Here is a 14,650-nt window from a genome sequence, read left to right as displayed (position 1 = left end):
CGAGCGTCCGCCCTCCTTACAAGTTCCTAGATGGTCCCGATGCTGCTGGTCTGGCCTCCACAGTTTGAAAACCATTGACCTATTTAGTGCCAAAAAGGTAAGAAGGACTCACTGGAAAATGTAGAAGGATGGAAGGAATTAACCCTCCATGATCCTACAGTTTGCTGTTAATTCAATATTTTGGTATATTTCCTTTCACTGAATATTATGGTATAAGCCTTCTTCTTCTACCATTATGCTTTTTATAAACTTACTGGCTATAAACACACATTAATAGATGTCTTTACTATTAGTTAACTCCCTATTGTCAGACATTTAGTTGGGAGCCTCTTTGCTCACAGCATTTATCCTGAGCCCCGAGATGGGGGCCTGGCCATTGCCTTGATTCAGGAGGCCACCTTCCTTGGACCATCTATTGCACTTATGAAAGCATTAAGACAGCACTCTACAGTTAGCATCATGTTTCATCTCAAATAGGAGTGAAACCAGGATTTCAGCTTCTTCTTTGCCCCTGAGTTTCAAGACTCAGTTCATCTTTTAGGTAGTAAGATTGCAAAGACACGGAGTGCCTCTTTTTTTGGAGGTAAAGTGAAAATTAGTTATTCTGGGCAAATCAGAGACAGTAAGAAACCTGCTTGATCTGTGGTGACTGAAGACAGTTCTTGTTAGTCAAGATGGGAAATTAGTGAGACAGAATCACTGCATTATTAAACAGGTACGAGACACAAGGGGAATGATTTTTAAAATTTTATCATTTTGTCCTGGTAAAAAACATACATAATATAAAACTTACCATATTAACTTACCATTTTAAGTGTACAGTTGAGTGCAACCATTACCACTGTCCATTTCCAGAATTTTTTCGTCATCCCAACAACAGAAACTCAGTACCCACTGAACAGTGACATCCTGGTCTCCCCTCCACTCAGCCTCTGGTAGCCTCTATTCTAATTTCTAGGCCTCTTCTAGGCCCCTCATGTAAGTGGAACCATACAACATAAGTTCTTTAGCGTCAGGCTGATTTCACAGAGCGTAATATTTTCAGGGGTCACCCGTGTTGCAGCCTGCATCAGTATTTTGTTTCTTTTTCTGGCTGCATAATATTTTGTTGCAGGTATGTACCACTTTTTGTTTATCCATTCCTCTGTCGGTGGATCGTTGGGTTGTTTCCACCTTTTGGGTAGTGTGAATAACGCTGCTGTGAACCTTGGTGTGCACCTGGCCGTTCGGGTCTCTGCTTTGGGGATGCCTTTTAAATGGCAGTCGTCTGAAATGCTCTAATGTTTTCAGTACCCATTGTGGCCTGGGTAGGCTGTTGGACTGCTGGGGAGGCATGCGAGAAATGTGAGAGCAGCATGCCCACCCCTAGAGGAGGGGTATGTACGTGAACCAGCCTAATCTTACATGATGTCGTGTAAACAAATGCTACAGTGATTTGGGCTCAAAGCATTACGTTTTTACAATTGTGCAAACTGGTACTTTGGAAACTATTTGGGTAGGTCCGGAAGGCTCATTCTGTCAGGTAAAGAACTTTGTTATCATAGAGACTATCCCTTGAGCTGTTTTTAAATGTTAGACTTGAGAAAAACATTGGACGTGAACATGGAAAGGAAGAGTTATTGCCAGGAGGAGGTCTGGGTGGAATCAGAGTGTTGCCAAGCAGAGAAAGCAGCTGAAAGCAGCTTCTGCACTGCCCAGACAAACCCAACTTTTCCCAAGTTCAGAGTCTAACTTGGGCCTGTGCGTCAGGAAGCCCAGTCAGCTTTGTGGCTCCTCAGAGGATGATAGCCAATACAAGGCAGGTCTTAATCAGGGCACAACTGATCACTGATTACTCTGGCCCTGTCCCGGGGAAGGATGGCACCTCCCAACGAAGCCATCCATTATGGTCGCATCACCACCTCATTAGTTCTGCAGCCCAGCCACTGCAGGTGCCGCCTGGGGAGACGGAGCACTGAGGGCTGTCTGAGGAGGCAGGATTCCCAGTGGGCTGCGCTAAGTGGCAGTCGTGTGAATTAAAGGCGACGTGAGGGTGGACTGGGATTGGCTGGAGTGGGTTGGGATGATTCACTGTCAGCACCAAGCTAGAGCTCTCTGACCCCATTCTGCATAAGAGCTTGTCAGCATCCTGGGAGTGACTGGTCCACAGGGCTGCACTGATTAGAAAGACATTGCTAATGAAGAGGCTGTTAGAGCAGGGACAGAATCCGCATCCAGCCCACAGGGGCTTCTTAGGGTGACTGGAGTCTGCAGGTATACAATTCCAGGAGCCCCAGAAACTGCCCTCATCCTTGGAGAAGGAAAGGGGGCTGGGATACAGTGAGCAAAATCAGTAGAAACCAAGTCCAGTCACTATGCAGTTTTCAGTGTTTGACCTTTTTTTAAGCTAAAGAAACAAGAAGGCCTATAGGTGTTAACCTGCTCATACAAGAATCTGCCCCCGACGTATCCTGCTGATCCCCTCTGCTCTTGTCTCCTCTCCTGTTACAACACACTCGAGCCGTCCTGCACTGGTTCGTTCTCTCAGCATACCCCTGTCCCTTTGCTCTGCTGTATTTGCAAATAAAACCCCTTTTACTTCCGCATGGTAAAACTCTACTCACCCTTTAAGATCCACTTCAATTTCCACTTAAAGCCTTTCTCATTCTGCTGGGACTGGCTAATTACTCCCTTCTCTGTTTCCACGCTAGTTGATATGTATCTTACTGTATAATCCCAGTCGTACTGAGATGATTTGTTCTGGTCCATTTTTGTATTGCTGCATATTTGTGTATGCGTAAACCAGAAAGAAGGTAGTTCTATCATACACAAATGGTATCATATTCTATCAACCATTTACAACTTGCTTTTCTCCCAGTATTTTATTTGTCTGTGCATCATGCTCTTGTTAGTTGAACGGATTTATAACATCCCACTGTAGGAATATGCCACTTTTATCTATCTGTTCCCCCTACTGGTAGGCGTTTAGATTGTATTTTTTATTGGTAAATACAGTCTGCATTAAATATTCTTTTGCACACCCCCTTGTGCACTTAACGTGAGTTTCTCTAGGTGATATCTGGAAGTAGACTTGCTGATTGTTAGGTGTGTGTATGTTCAGTTTTACTAGGTATGCCCGGTTGTTCTTAAGAATGACTGTTGCAGTTTACACCTGGACCAGTGGTGTGTGAGAGCTCCTTTTCTGTCACGTCCTCATCGTCATTTCATAGTATCAGAGTTATTTGTTGTTGCCACTCTGAACTGTCATTTCAGTCTGTATTTCTCTGATTTCTGCTGAGGTTGAGTATCTTCTGTTTGTTGGTCACGTGAGTTTCTTCCATGAATTTCCTGCACACGGCGTTTGTTGGTTTTTCAAATTTTAACTATTTGCTTCATACCTGTCTCTTTTGTTGGACTGTGGACTCAGAGAGGGTCAGAGTCTGGGGTTTTTTTTGGTTTTTGGTTTTTTTTTTTATTGTCTAGAACAGCTGGACTTGCTTTACTCAAGGCATCAAAATGTTCTCTAATAAACAGACAAACAATCTAGCAGTGGTTTACAAGGTCCTTCACACACACACAGAAGTTGGAAGTTCTTCATGCCCAGAGTGGAGTTGATGGGCTTGGTAGTAATAGCACAAGCAGCCTCATCCCTTTGTGGGTACCACTCTGTGCTCTCAAAGTCCCTGTAGGTCCCTTATGTCACTTCTCAGAGCATCCTCATGAGGTGAGGAGGATAGATCTTTTGGCAGTGGTCCTTGGACTGTGGGCAGGCTTTCTCTAAGCTATCACAGGAAGTGGCCTCAGGTATGATAAAGGTTCTTGTTGCCATTTTACAAATTACAAAAATTTGAATTTTTGGTTGAAACTAGATAATGCTTTAGAATTTTATACACATTGACCTTTGCTGATTGCATCCTCCTGATGTTAATGTGTTCCTTTGTCCACTGTGTTTCCTGTAAAAAAAGAGTAGTAAAATTTAGAGGCTTGATTAGATTTAGGATTGATTTTTTTTTTTTTTAAGCCAAGAACCCTTTGTTGGTGGTGGTGTGTGTTCCCATCCCGACAGACAGAATATCTGGCCATCTTCCTGCAATGTCAGCAGCCATTGCTTATGCCCAGATCTGTTAATTCATCAGGAGTTACAAAGTGGTGACATTCTCATTCTATTTTTCCTCTTGCATTTATTAGCTGGAAGAAGTCTAGGGAGAGAAACTCCTCCTCGCCAACTAGTTACCCTGATAGTTTACATGGGAAAGTTAGGGTAGATGTTTGATTCCCTGTTTACTGGTTTTCAGAGTAATGAGTTGGTTCCTGCCATCTCTGAAAGGCTCCCCTGCTCCCCAACTTCTTATGAGATAAAGGTGAGGATTAATATCTTTGTCTTTATTCTTTAATTTGACCTGCTGTTGGAGATGTGAGAAGTTACTCACATATGTGGCAGCTCCTGGCTGGTGGTGAGTAGTTTGGAGAGTTTGAAAAGGATTATGAATGGAATGAACAGACTTTGGACTCAGGTGCATCTGAATTTATATCTTAGTGTTGCCATTACCCAGCCGTGTGACCCTGGACACAATACGTACCCTTCCTGAGCCTAAGTTTTGCCATGAGCATGAGGAAAGTTAATAATGCCTGTCTCCTGGGGTTCTTGTCTGGATTTCGGGAAACTAAACGGAGCCTGGCTTATGATGGAGGCCTGGGAAGCGATCACTTTTACCCACATTTTAGGGAATATAGCCATCCTTGCACTTTTCAGACAGGCTTAGCTTCTTGAAGTCTGACAGTAGTTTGTCACGTGGTGCCTTGAAGGGTCAGAGCTCTCTCTTGGGGAGGGAAGTGGGTGCACTGAGGCCTCTCTACTGAGATGATGAGGTTGGTGGGTGCTGGAAGGGCATGCGTGATGACATCAACTCATAGGATTAGTTATCTCTTTGAGAGTTAACAAAGGTGTCAGAGAGGCGGTTTCTGTGATTCTGTAGACCTTTCCCTCATGGTCCCAGGGTGATTGCTACAGCTGTAGCCATCACACACACATTCCAGGCAGGAAAAAGGAAGACAAGAGGAAGATCAATGGGATGTACCTTCCAGCTTGTTAGTCCTCTTTAAAGAGGCCATCAATCAGCTCATCACTCTCATTGGCCATCCTTAGGAGTAACGGAAGCAGAACAGTGAAGTTCTATTTTATTTTCTTTTAGCTGGCCCATTACCATCCTAGTAGCAGAGAGGTTCTGGAAGGAGGGAAGAGGGAGAGAACAGAGATGCTGCCACGAGCACACAATCCTGAAATTTAAGGAAATTCTCCTTGTTGTGCACACCTTTTGTTTGTTTATTTGTTCTGTACAGGCCATTGGAAATGCTAAAACCACTCGCAATGACAACAGCAGCCGATTTGGAAAGTACATTCAGATTGGCTTCGACAAGAGGTACCACATCATCGGAGCCAACATGAGGACCTACCTGTTGGAGAAGTCGCGCGTGGTCTTCCAGGTGGGCCGTGTGGCTTGGCCTTCGTGTGCTTTTCCCGTGGGTGATGCTCACTCGCTCCCTGTTCCAATTCCCTGTGCCTGGAGAGCATCTCATCTTTTGAACCTGGACTTGGATAGACTTGTTCTTTTGGTTTTCTCTCTCTCTCGCTCTCTTTTTTCCGTTAATAAGTATTCATTTATAGGTATCAGACTTAAAATCTTTTACCCAGTATTGATATTTTTCAGTGGGCATTGCTTTTTGATTCAGTCAACAAACATATATTGTCTGTTACGTGTTTGCTCTGTGCTGGACACTAAAGGTACAGTGACAAATTAGACAGCTGTTTTCCTTGTGGACTTTAGAGTCTTACAATCAGGGGAATGGCATGTAGGGTCTGTGGGTCTTATTTGGTAAGTTACATTGAAAGAATAAAAACCTACTTGGCCATTTACTTAGCTTCCTTTTCAAATAAATGGGATTCTTGCTTCTCATGTGACTCAGTTCTTCTTTACTCTGTGCTCACCTTTTGTTCTTTCCTTCCCATCTACTCCTTGCCCTCTCGGGGACTGTCAGATGTGCCGGCCGTGGCTCTGGCCAGACTCTCCTGAGCACCCCGTGGGCTTTCCTAGCCCTTGTTGTCTTTGCTCAGGCCTCCTGAACACCCCCTCACCCACCCACACACATAGCTCTGCCGGTTTAAGGCAGGTCTGGCCCTTGTCCAGTCAGTCAAGGTCCAAAAGTCGTGGACCTTTCCTGACCGTCCCAGCCTGACATGATGGGAAGGGTCATAGCTTTTACTTAGTTCCAAGTCTCTCCGAGAGGAAGGGGAGCCTGCAGCAGGGAAATTACAGTCTGCTCAACCTGAGCAGGTAGTACGGTTATCTGAGTAAGTGCTCATTGACTGACCCATCATTTGTGGATTAGCAGCTATGTTCTATAGAGGAAGGAATAGAAAACACCGGTTTTTTGCGTAAGTCAAGAGGTAAAAGTCTTCCGGTTGGAAGGAGGCCCCTGAAAAATCTGCAGCTGGGAACTGAAGGTGGCAGAGGTGACCTTTGTTGCCCAGAGCACCCTGGAATATGAATGGGCGAGTGGACAGTCTTGGAGGTCACTGCCCTTAACACTGCTTAACTGTTCTCCTCCTTTAGGCAGAGGATGAGAGGAACTACCACATCTTTTACCAGCTCTGTGCTGCTGCCAGTCTCCCGGAATTTAAAGAGCTCGCACTGAGTAAGTACCCGCGTGCGTGCGCATCCTCGGGGCTGGGCTGCAGCTGCGGCACGCGGCGCGTCTGAGCTCGGCTCAGCGTTGTCTGTCGTGGGTCCGTGGCTCTGCCTCTTCCTTGAGCACGTGCCCTAGGCCTCCATGAGCTTCATGCCCAGTTGGTTGCCAGCCACAGAACTTAAGAGGATGAGAGGCAGAGGTTGCAACAGTGTCTGGCAGGGCTTAAAAGAATTTCCATGTATTATTATTTTGAAGAATATGTTTTCACTCTACATCATAAGAAATGTGTCCCAACCATGAGGATCTAGAGATTTGGCTAATGCACGTCACTTAATTGTGGCCAGCATGTTTTAAGTCATATTTGAGGATTGAGACCAAAAAAAAAAGAAGGAGGAGGAGGAAGACAGCGAGGATAAAGCAGGCGTAAGATCAGGGTGGCTCAAGAGGCGTATCAGTAAAGCCTGGGCCTCCGTGCGGAAGGTAAGGAGGGCGTGGAAGAGTTTAACCGGACTGCAGAGCCTTGGCCGGCTGCCTGCCCTGGTCCCTCCTGAGCAGGGTAGGGGGTGGGGGTGGAGCAACCCAAGTGCCTCCCAACTGGGGCCACTGGGTGAGTCAGCTTGTTGCCGCGTCAGATAAAAAGACAGCCTTTCAGTGGGTCCCAATCACCCTTTGTTTCTGCTCTTGCTGTTTGCTGAGGGGCCGCAGTGAGTTCTGTTTGCCTTGAGACTGTTGACTTTGGAGCCAGGGGAGTCGAGGCCAGGGCCGAGCAAGAAGAGCTGGTGGACTTTAGCTCTCGACACTGCACTGACGCAGCCCCCCTCCCGGGGCCTGGAGCCACCCGCTTCTGTGTGCAAGGCTTTGTCTTGGATCTTGACTGACTCAGCCGCTGATGCGTGGGATGAAGGCAGACCCCAGGGCCGTGCAGCTCCCCCATCCCTGGCCTGTCGTCTGTATACTTGGGAGGTGTGGGTAGGTCCGGCACTAGCAGATGGTGTAAAGACCTGGGCGTCTCGACAGAGGTGAGCTGGTCTCTGTGCAGCTGTAAGAGAAATAGACTTCTCAGACTTTGCCATCCCAGACCCAAATTCTAGTCATCTCAAGGGCCCAGCAGCAGATCCACCTCTGACCGCTCCAGCCTATGCTCCCGGCAGGTAAAACACATCAAGTAGTTCAAACCTTGGTCTGCCTTCTTAACTCTGCTTCACTGGCGGGTGGGTTCCGGTAGCATTCAGTGCCTGTGCCATGCGATTGGGCTTCAGTTCCTTCCTTCACTCATCAAACCCTTTGCAGGCGAGATAGGCACTGGGGATGTAGCATTAAACTAAGCAGTTATGGGTCCTGCTCCTGCTTAGCTTGCATTTACAATACAGATAAGGGTGTGTAAGGTGAAGCACAGCTGAGGTGGGTCAACAGCTGCTCAGGGGAAGTAAATTTAAACTGGGTCCCAGGGGAAGAAGCCTTGGATGACATATATGACAGTGGTTTTGTACTGTACTCGGGCTGTTCGGTGCTCGCAGCTCTGATTCTCCCTGGTGAAATCGTAAACTCCTTGGGGACGAGGAATGACTGTTACAAGCCTTGTCTGATGAGCACTGCCCTGAGCTGGGCTCTGATATTGGCTTCCAGTCACAAGGGACTGGGGAGGCAGCCAGGTCAAAGGCCCCTGGACTTCTATGGGCCCAACTGGACTTCTCAGGGCCAACCATGGGAGATGAAAACTGGTTCCCAGGGCCAGTTTTATAGAAAATGAATGAATAATGGCAAGGTCCATCTTGGCTGTATGTAGACCATTTTATCCCAAATGTAACTTTAAGGTAATAGGAAAGAAATCCTTTTTTTTTTTTTCCCACTTACACAAGTGCATTGAGGTGAAAAATGACTTTACTCCATGTTTCAGCGAGATACCGACTCCTTGAACTCCTGGCTGGAGCAGTTGAAAACTAGCCAGTTTAATCAATTTCTTGCTTCCTTACCTGCATGTGCCCTCCGAGAGCATCTTGGAATGAAGTGAAGAGCCTTTGATAAGCTCTTGTGCTCAGGCGTGAGGCTGTCTTCTGCCTTGTGGGCCGATTGGCTGTGAGCCCTGAAGCTTGACATTTAGTTCCACTGATAACCTGGTCAAGTGGATGGAACCGTCAAATAAATGAAGGAAAAGCCAGCGGCTCCTAGTAAATACTGAGACCTGCTTCACCTCTTTCCCCCTTTTCTTCACCTAAACTGTGCTGTTCAAATGCACAGAAGTCTCTGTAAAACGCCTTGGCCCTGCAGGAGTTTTGTGCATTTGTCTGAGAATGGTGTGGACGGTTTTGCGTACAGTCCATCCATACTTTCCTCTGCCCCGTTGTTGGTGGTCTATTGCGTTAAAATGGCTTCAGGATGAGATTTTTTTTTTAAATGGTACAATGAATAATTTATTGCAGTGTGAATAAATGATGATTAAAAGCGTTATAATGGACCCACATTTTCCTTAAAAGCAGCCTTCAGATAATTAGGCATAAATCCTTTCATCTTTTTCATTTCCATAGGTGTACTGATAACAGTTTTATAAACAACCTCTCTCTTCCCTTGCACAGGTCAGAGTAGAGCCTCCCCAGGTGAAGTGCAAGCCCTTGGCTGTGACCTTGATGGTCCACTGCTCTCATCACTGGCTTCACACCCCATTTGTACGCTGGCCTGATCCAATGAGCCAGTTAATAGGGAATTTTGTGGTGTATATCTCCTTGGGAATTTTAAGTAGAAACAGATCCAAATGGGAGGACAAGAGATCCCTCTCTGGAATGAGACGATTGGCTTCATGGGCCTAAAAGGAGAGCTGAGATCCAAGCAGGCTAAGCAAATAGGGGAAGAGTGACTGCAACCTGCTGGGGTGTCTGTCTTATAAGGAGGGTCTGGGGAGTGATGTTAATAGGGGTGATTGCAGATCTTAAAGCAGAAGGAAAGGAGATGATTGTGATGATTGGGTTAAAATCATTTAGTAGTGAGTGCTGTGACTGACCAGGGTGGCCCTGCAGGGATGAACCTCTGCAGGAGGAAGTTATCCTGCTGGGCGCGTGGGTTTGGGAACTGGAAGCAGGGAAGAGGGTGTGGTCTGCCTGGCTCAGAATATCAGGCAGTGGAGCCCAGGCAGTTGACAATGAAAAGTCTTTGATAGATGCTGAAATGCCTCCTCCTCTCCAGTATGAGAGTTTAGTGTTGTCCTCTGAGTCTCAGTGACTCTGGTGTCCCCTGATACTTTTTGTGTGTGTGTCCCTGGGTGGGCAAGAACTCCACTGATACTTTTGATAATGAGTTAGGTTGTGTTTATGGCTAAGTCATGAAATGTCACAGATAAACAACCATCTCCTTATTAGGGTGGGGAAGGAATGGGCTCCTAGGCCTGGCCAAACACTGGGTGAGCCTGGGCAACCCCTTCAAGCATTCTGGTCCTCAGTTTGCCTGCTGAAAAGTGAGAGTAAATACACACTTGGCCCTTAATATCCATGGGTTCTGCATGTGTGGATTCAGCCAACCGAAGTTCAGTCCATGGGTGGTGGAACCCTTGGTTGCGGAGGGCTGACTGTGCTACATGAGTTTATGTAAGACTTCAACACCTGTGAATTTTGGTATTTGGGCGGGGTGGGGGGTGGGGTTCCTGGAACCGATCCCCTATGGATACAGAGCGACAGCTGTATTCAGTCTTCTCCAGGGCACTGTAAAAATCATCCAATGAGGTATTTTGAAAGGTGAGTGTAAAGGAGGAAAAAGAATTGGTGCTTTTATTAAACCTTTGAAGCTGTTACATGTTCTGGGCCAGAGCCTGCAGGGTGATTAGGTATGAAAGATCTAAACACGCCACAAAGACCTAGTGTGACTTGCTTCTTAAAAATTTGCTTCTGCTGTAGCTGTGAGTGAGCTCAGGGCTGAAGTCCTTCCTCTCCCAGTTCAAGTGCCTCCAGTCATCAGAGTGGGTTGAAGTTACACCTCCAGGAAGCCTTCCCTTATAAAATATGACCGATGCTCTGCTGTTCATTCCTGTGTGCAGTGTTGCCTGATGGTTGTATTTCAGACTGCGTGAGACTGGGGTTTGGGGCTGAGTTCTGCCACTTTGTAGCTGGGCCTGGTAACGTGGACTTGACCGGCAGGAGGAACTGGCGTTCAGGGTGGCTTGGAACATAGACTCCAAGGTGGGAAATGGGGGAGACCAGGATGGAGAGGTAGGCAGGGCCGTTGAGGCATGAACAGGAGATAGAGCTGAGGAATGAGCGAGGAAGCTGGTGTGCCTGGGACGTAGAGGTGGGGGAGGGAAGGGTTAGCCTGAGTCTGGAGCGGTCGGAGGAGGCCACTTCACCACCAGGCCTGTGGCGCCCTTCTACCATGCTTGCCTTTTGCCTTGAGGGCAATGGAGCAGGAGGGTGTCTCCAAAGGGTTATAAGTAGGGAGTGGTGTGATCAGAGTTACCAGTGGTTTGCCGGAGGGTTTGCAGGGACAGGGGCAGGGAGACAGGTTGAGAGTCTGTTGCAGCAATCCCCAGACAACAGGTGCTGAAGGTCAGCCCCAGGGCGGTGGAGGAAAGAGAGATAAGAAATTCTTGGGAGCTCAAATTGGAAGGACAAAGTATGGAAGGAGGCCCAGGAGTTGCAGTGAAGCTGCGTCTAAGCCTGTGCAAGTGGAGTGCGTTCAGCCGTCCACGCCCAGGTCGGGAGAAAGTCATTTAACTGGTGCTCTCAGAGGAGGAGGGAAACATCCAGTGTCCAGTGTCAGCATCTTGTCAGAATCAGACATTATACACTTAGAAATGACCAAGCACTGGACAGAGTTGTACTATGTCTTGTGGAAAATTGATTTTCGAGGGGAATTTTGATTAGGTGGAATTTTAGCCTTATATGCTGACCTCCAAACCCTGTAGTGCATGTACCACCCGGGGCTGATGGCGTTTTTGCCCTCCGCTCTGAATTTTGGGACAGAACTGAGCCCCTCGTCACCAGCTGTCCCCCAGGCTGTTACCAGGGGCCTGACTGATGAGGAATGAAGCTGGGAGGTGAGAGCAAACATTTGAAAATCTCATCCTGCTCTAGTACCTGTGCTGAGGTAGCTCAAGGTGCCCCAGCTTAAAAGAAAAACAAAACACAAAACCAACCATGTCCCCTTGGGCACATCACTGCCCCTCGTTTGTCAAATGAGGCTGTCAGACTCAGCTTATTGGCAGTCACGGAGGTCTGGTTCTAGGGTGGGGGTCACTTTCCTTGTGTGTCTCAGAGCCTTTTTAAAAACAAGTCTGGTGAATCCAACTGTAACGTGAATTATCCAGGACTTTTACGTTCCTGTGTTTTTCAGGTATCAGTGAAAGTAACAAAGACAGCAGCAGGTTTTGTCAGTGTGGTGTGATTTTCTGTCTGTTGTTACTCGGTCTTCTCTCCCATTGGCTGATGTCAGTAAAGATGATACTTGGAAGGGTTGCACACTCAGCTGGGAATACGTTCTGGTCTGGGAGAGCTTGCTGAGGGAGGAGAAATCCTCAAGGGTCACGGTCTGTGGCAAACTGGGCTACATCCCTTTGATGCCTGACGCTCCCTTCTCCTCTCCTGCCACAGCGTGTGCGGAGGACTTCTTCTACACTTCACAGGGAGGAGACACATCCATCGAGGGTGTAGATGATGCTGAGGACTTTGAGAAGACCCGACAAGCCTTCACTCTCCTTGGTAAGGGGCCTGGCAGTGGGGAGAAAGGGTTCGTTTGGTGGAGAGAAAGCCTGACAGTGTCTGACTTTGCTTGCCAACTTTCACAAGCTGGTGGGGAAGCCCTCTTGCCCTCGGTGAATATCTTCTTACTCTCTTATCCATCCCAACCCTCGGGCCCCCAAGCTTAAGGCGTGGAGCTTTGCTGACCTTCCTTAACAGTAAGGATTTAAGAGTTAATCTCTCAGGACTGCGGAGTACTCCTCTTCACCTCCTCCAGGCCATTGATGCCAGTGGAGGAAAACCAAGAAGAGCCTGTCTTTTCGTGTGTAGTCTGGGTTTCTTGCAGAAAGAACATGCCTTGGGGACCAAAACCACCCATGTTCCACAATCATGGGCTCCAAGTCGGAAACAGACTATAAGGGTCTGGAAGCTCTGTCATCCATACACACAGTGTCATTTCTGTTTCTGCTGTTCCCATGCAGAGCTTAGCAGTAGAATCCTTAACATGATCACTCTGTCCTTCTGGGACATAAAGGACAGTAGAGCTGGAGAAAACTGCCCCTTTCCCCTGCCAGTTTTGGGGGAGAAGAGCCCCAAATGGTAAGGTGGAGGGCAATCCTTGCTTAACTGGGCAGATGAAGTGGTAAATTCCTGGGACCTGCAACCAGAAAGTCAGCCTGAAATCCACAAAGTGGCTCAGGGTGGCCCTTGTGCTTTCCCGGCCCTTCCCTGACAGACAGACATTGGGCTTCTGAGTCATGCGACCAACCCAGAGCAGCATTTCTTAGATTCTTTGGGAATCAGGGAAATTTTATCCAGTGTCCAAATAAAACATGGCCAAACAGGACACGCCCTGATCTCCAGATGGAGAGAAAAAGAAACCCAGGACCTCATGCGCTGAAGTCTGAGTGCTGTTCACTTCTGTGGATAACTGGTAATAGACATGGTTTGTCTTTTGTACCAATGACACAGAAACCACACTGATTGTTCCAACAGAGAGAAATTACTGTAAATAATTGTTCACAAGAGCAGTAGTAGGTAATTAACTATTAAATAAGAGGATTTTTAAGGATTCAGAAGTAGCAGGTGCAAAAGAACTACCTTGAGGGTGAGGAAGAACAGCCAGTAAAGGAGCTGTGGATGAGGAGAGCCCCCTGCCCCTGGCTGAGATGTTGAACACTTCTCGGAGGATGTGGCTGCCCCGAGATCAGGAAGCCCTCTGGTGGTGAGGAAACCTGCCGGAGGGTGTGGGCCTGCACTGGTCTGTATAAGCAGCCTGCAGTGCCCCAGGGGGTGGTGGGACCAGAACTTCTCAAAGCAGCCTGAGGACACAGCTGGAGCTCACCTGGGAGGGTGCTGGGCTCCAAGATGAACACTGGTTGCTTGGAGGATCAGAGCTAGGAGTGAAAATGTCTTCTTGTTGCTCTTGCCTTGCCAAGTCCTTGCAGTGCCCTCTATTGACCAAGTGTGACGTGCCACCAGCAGGCGAAGGGGAGGTGTTGACAGGGTTTAGCTCCAGTACCACAGAGCAGGGCAAAGAAGGGCAGATGTGAAGCTGGGAGGTAACACATTAATAATAGCACCCCTGACTTCCCCAATATCACATGGCTATTTTACTCTCCAGAGCTGGGGAGCAGGTTTAAAGGAGACATGAAGTTGAGCAGGATAGCATTCTGCCCAGAAAGGAGAAGGCTCCTGTGGTGCTGGCGTGAGCCTTGGGCAGAGCTAATCCAAGGAGAAGGTTGTTTCCTCCAAGGCTCTAAGAGACTGGGTACTTTAATTCTCAAAGCAAACAGAATTTGTAAAATTAATCATTTTAATAAGCCATCTTCCCTACTCTTTAATAAACATGTCCATTTTTTAATTCCAGAGGTTGGCAAACTTCTTCTAAAAGGACAGGATAGTAACTATTTTGGGCCTTGTGGGCATATGATTTCTGTAGCAGCTATTGAACTTTGCCAACATAGTGCAAACTTAGCCATAGACAAGATGTAAAAGGAAAGACATGGTGGTGTTCTAATAAAACTTTATTTACAAAAACAGGCCATGGAAACTATAGGTCGTAGGTTGCCAACCCCTGTCTTACACCTTCAGTTTTGTGTTTGATTTTTTTATTTTGTTTTGTTGCTTCCCATAGTGAGGCGCTGCTTATTCAGAGACTCCTGTATTTAAGAAGGGACTTTCTAGTCAGTATAGTGCAGGAATCCTGACTACGGTTAGGATTCAACAGTCATTCAATATCTACTGCTTAAGTTCCTACCTTGCAGGGCGGTTAGGTCTCTGGAAATTGACAAAGCATTGGTTCCTAAGAGTAAGCGAAGGGGAGA

General features: G+C 47.3%; 1 protein-coding gene across 4 annotated transcripts in view; it reads left to right on the top strand.

Annotated features, from left to right (window-relative positions):
• Positions 1-14,650, top strand: part of MYO5B (myosin VB) — a 294,119-nt gene that overhangs the window by 169,644 nt on the left and 109,825 nt on the right. For 3 of the 4 annotated variants that reach the window (XM_074355274.1, XM_074355275.1, XM_074355273.1), the window contains exons 6-8: positions 5,320-5,463; positions 6,591-6,672; positions 12,237-12,344. In XM_074355274.1, the coding sequence (XP_074211375.1) occupies positions 5,320-5,463; positions 6,591-6,672; positions 12,237-12,344 (334 nt within the window). Of the gene's footprint in view, positions 1-5,319; positions 5,464-6,590; positions 6,673-7,369; positions 7,818-12,236; positions 12,345-14,650 lie in introns of those variants that run through there. The other variant, XM_074355276.1, reaches the window with a different exon arrangement.

Source organism: Camelus bactrianus, chromosome 30 (assembly GCF_048773025.1).
Source record: "Camelus bactrianus isolate YW-2024 breed Bactrian camel chromosome 30, ASM4877302v1, whole genome shotgun sequence".
In the NCBI taxonomy this organism is placed as follows: domain Eukaryota; kingdom Metazoa; phylum Chordata; class Mammalia; order Artiodactyla; family Camelidae; genus Camelus; species Camelus bactrianus.
Note: the sequence above shows the minus strand (reverse complement) of the source record. Positions and strands in the feature narration are given on the sequence as shown.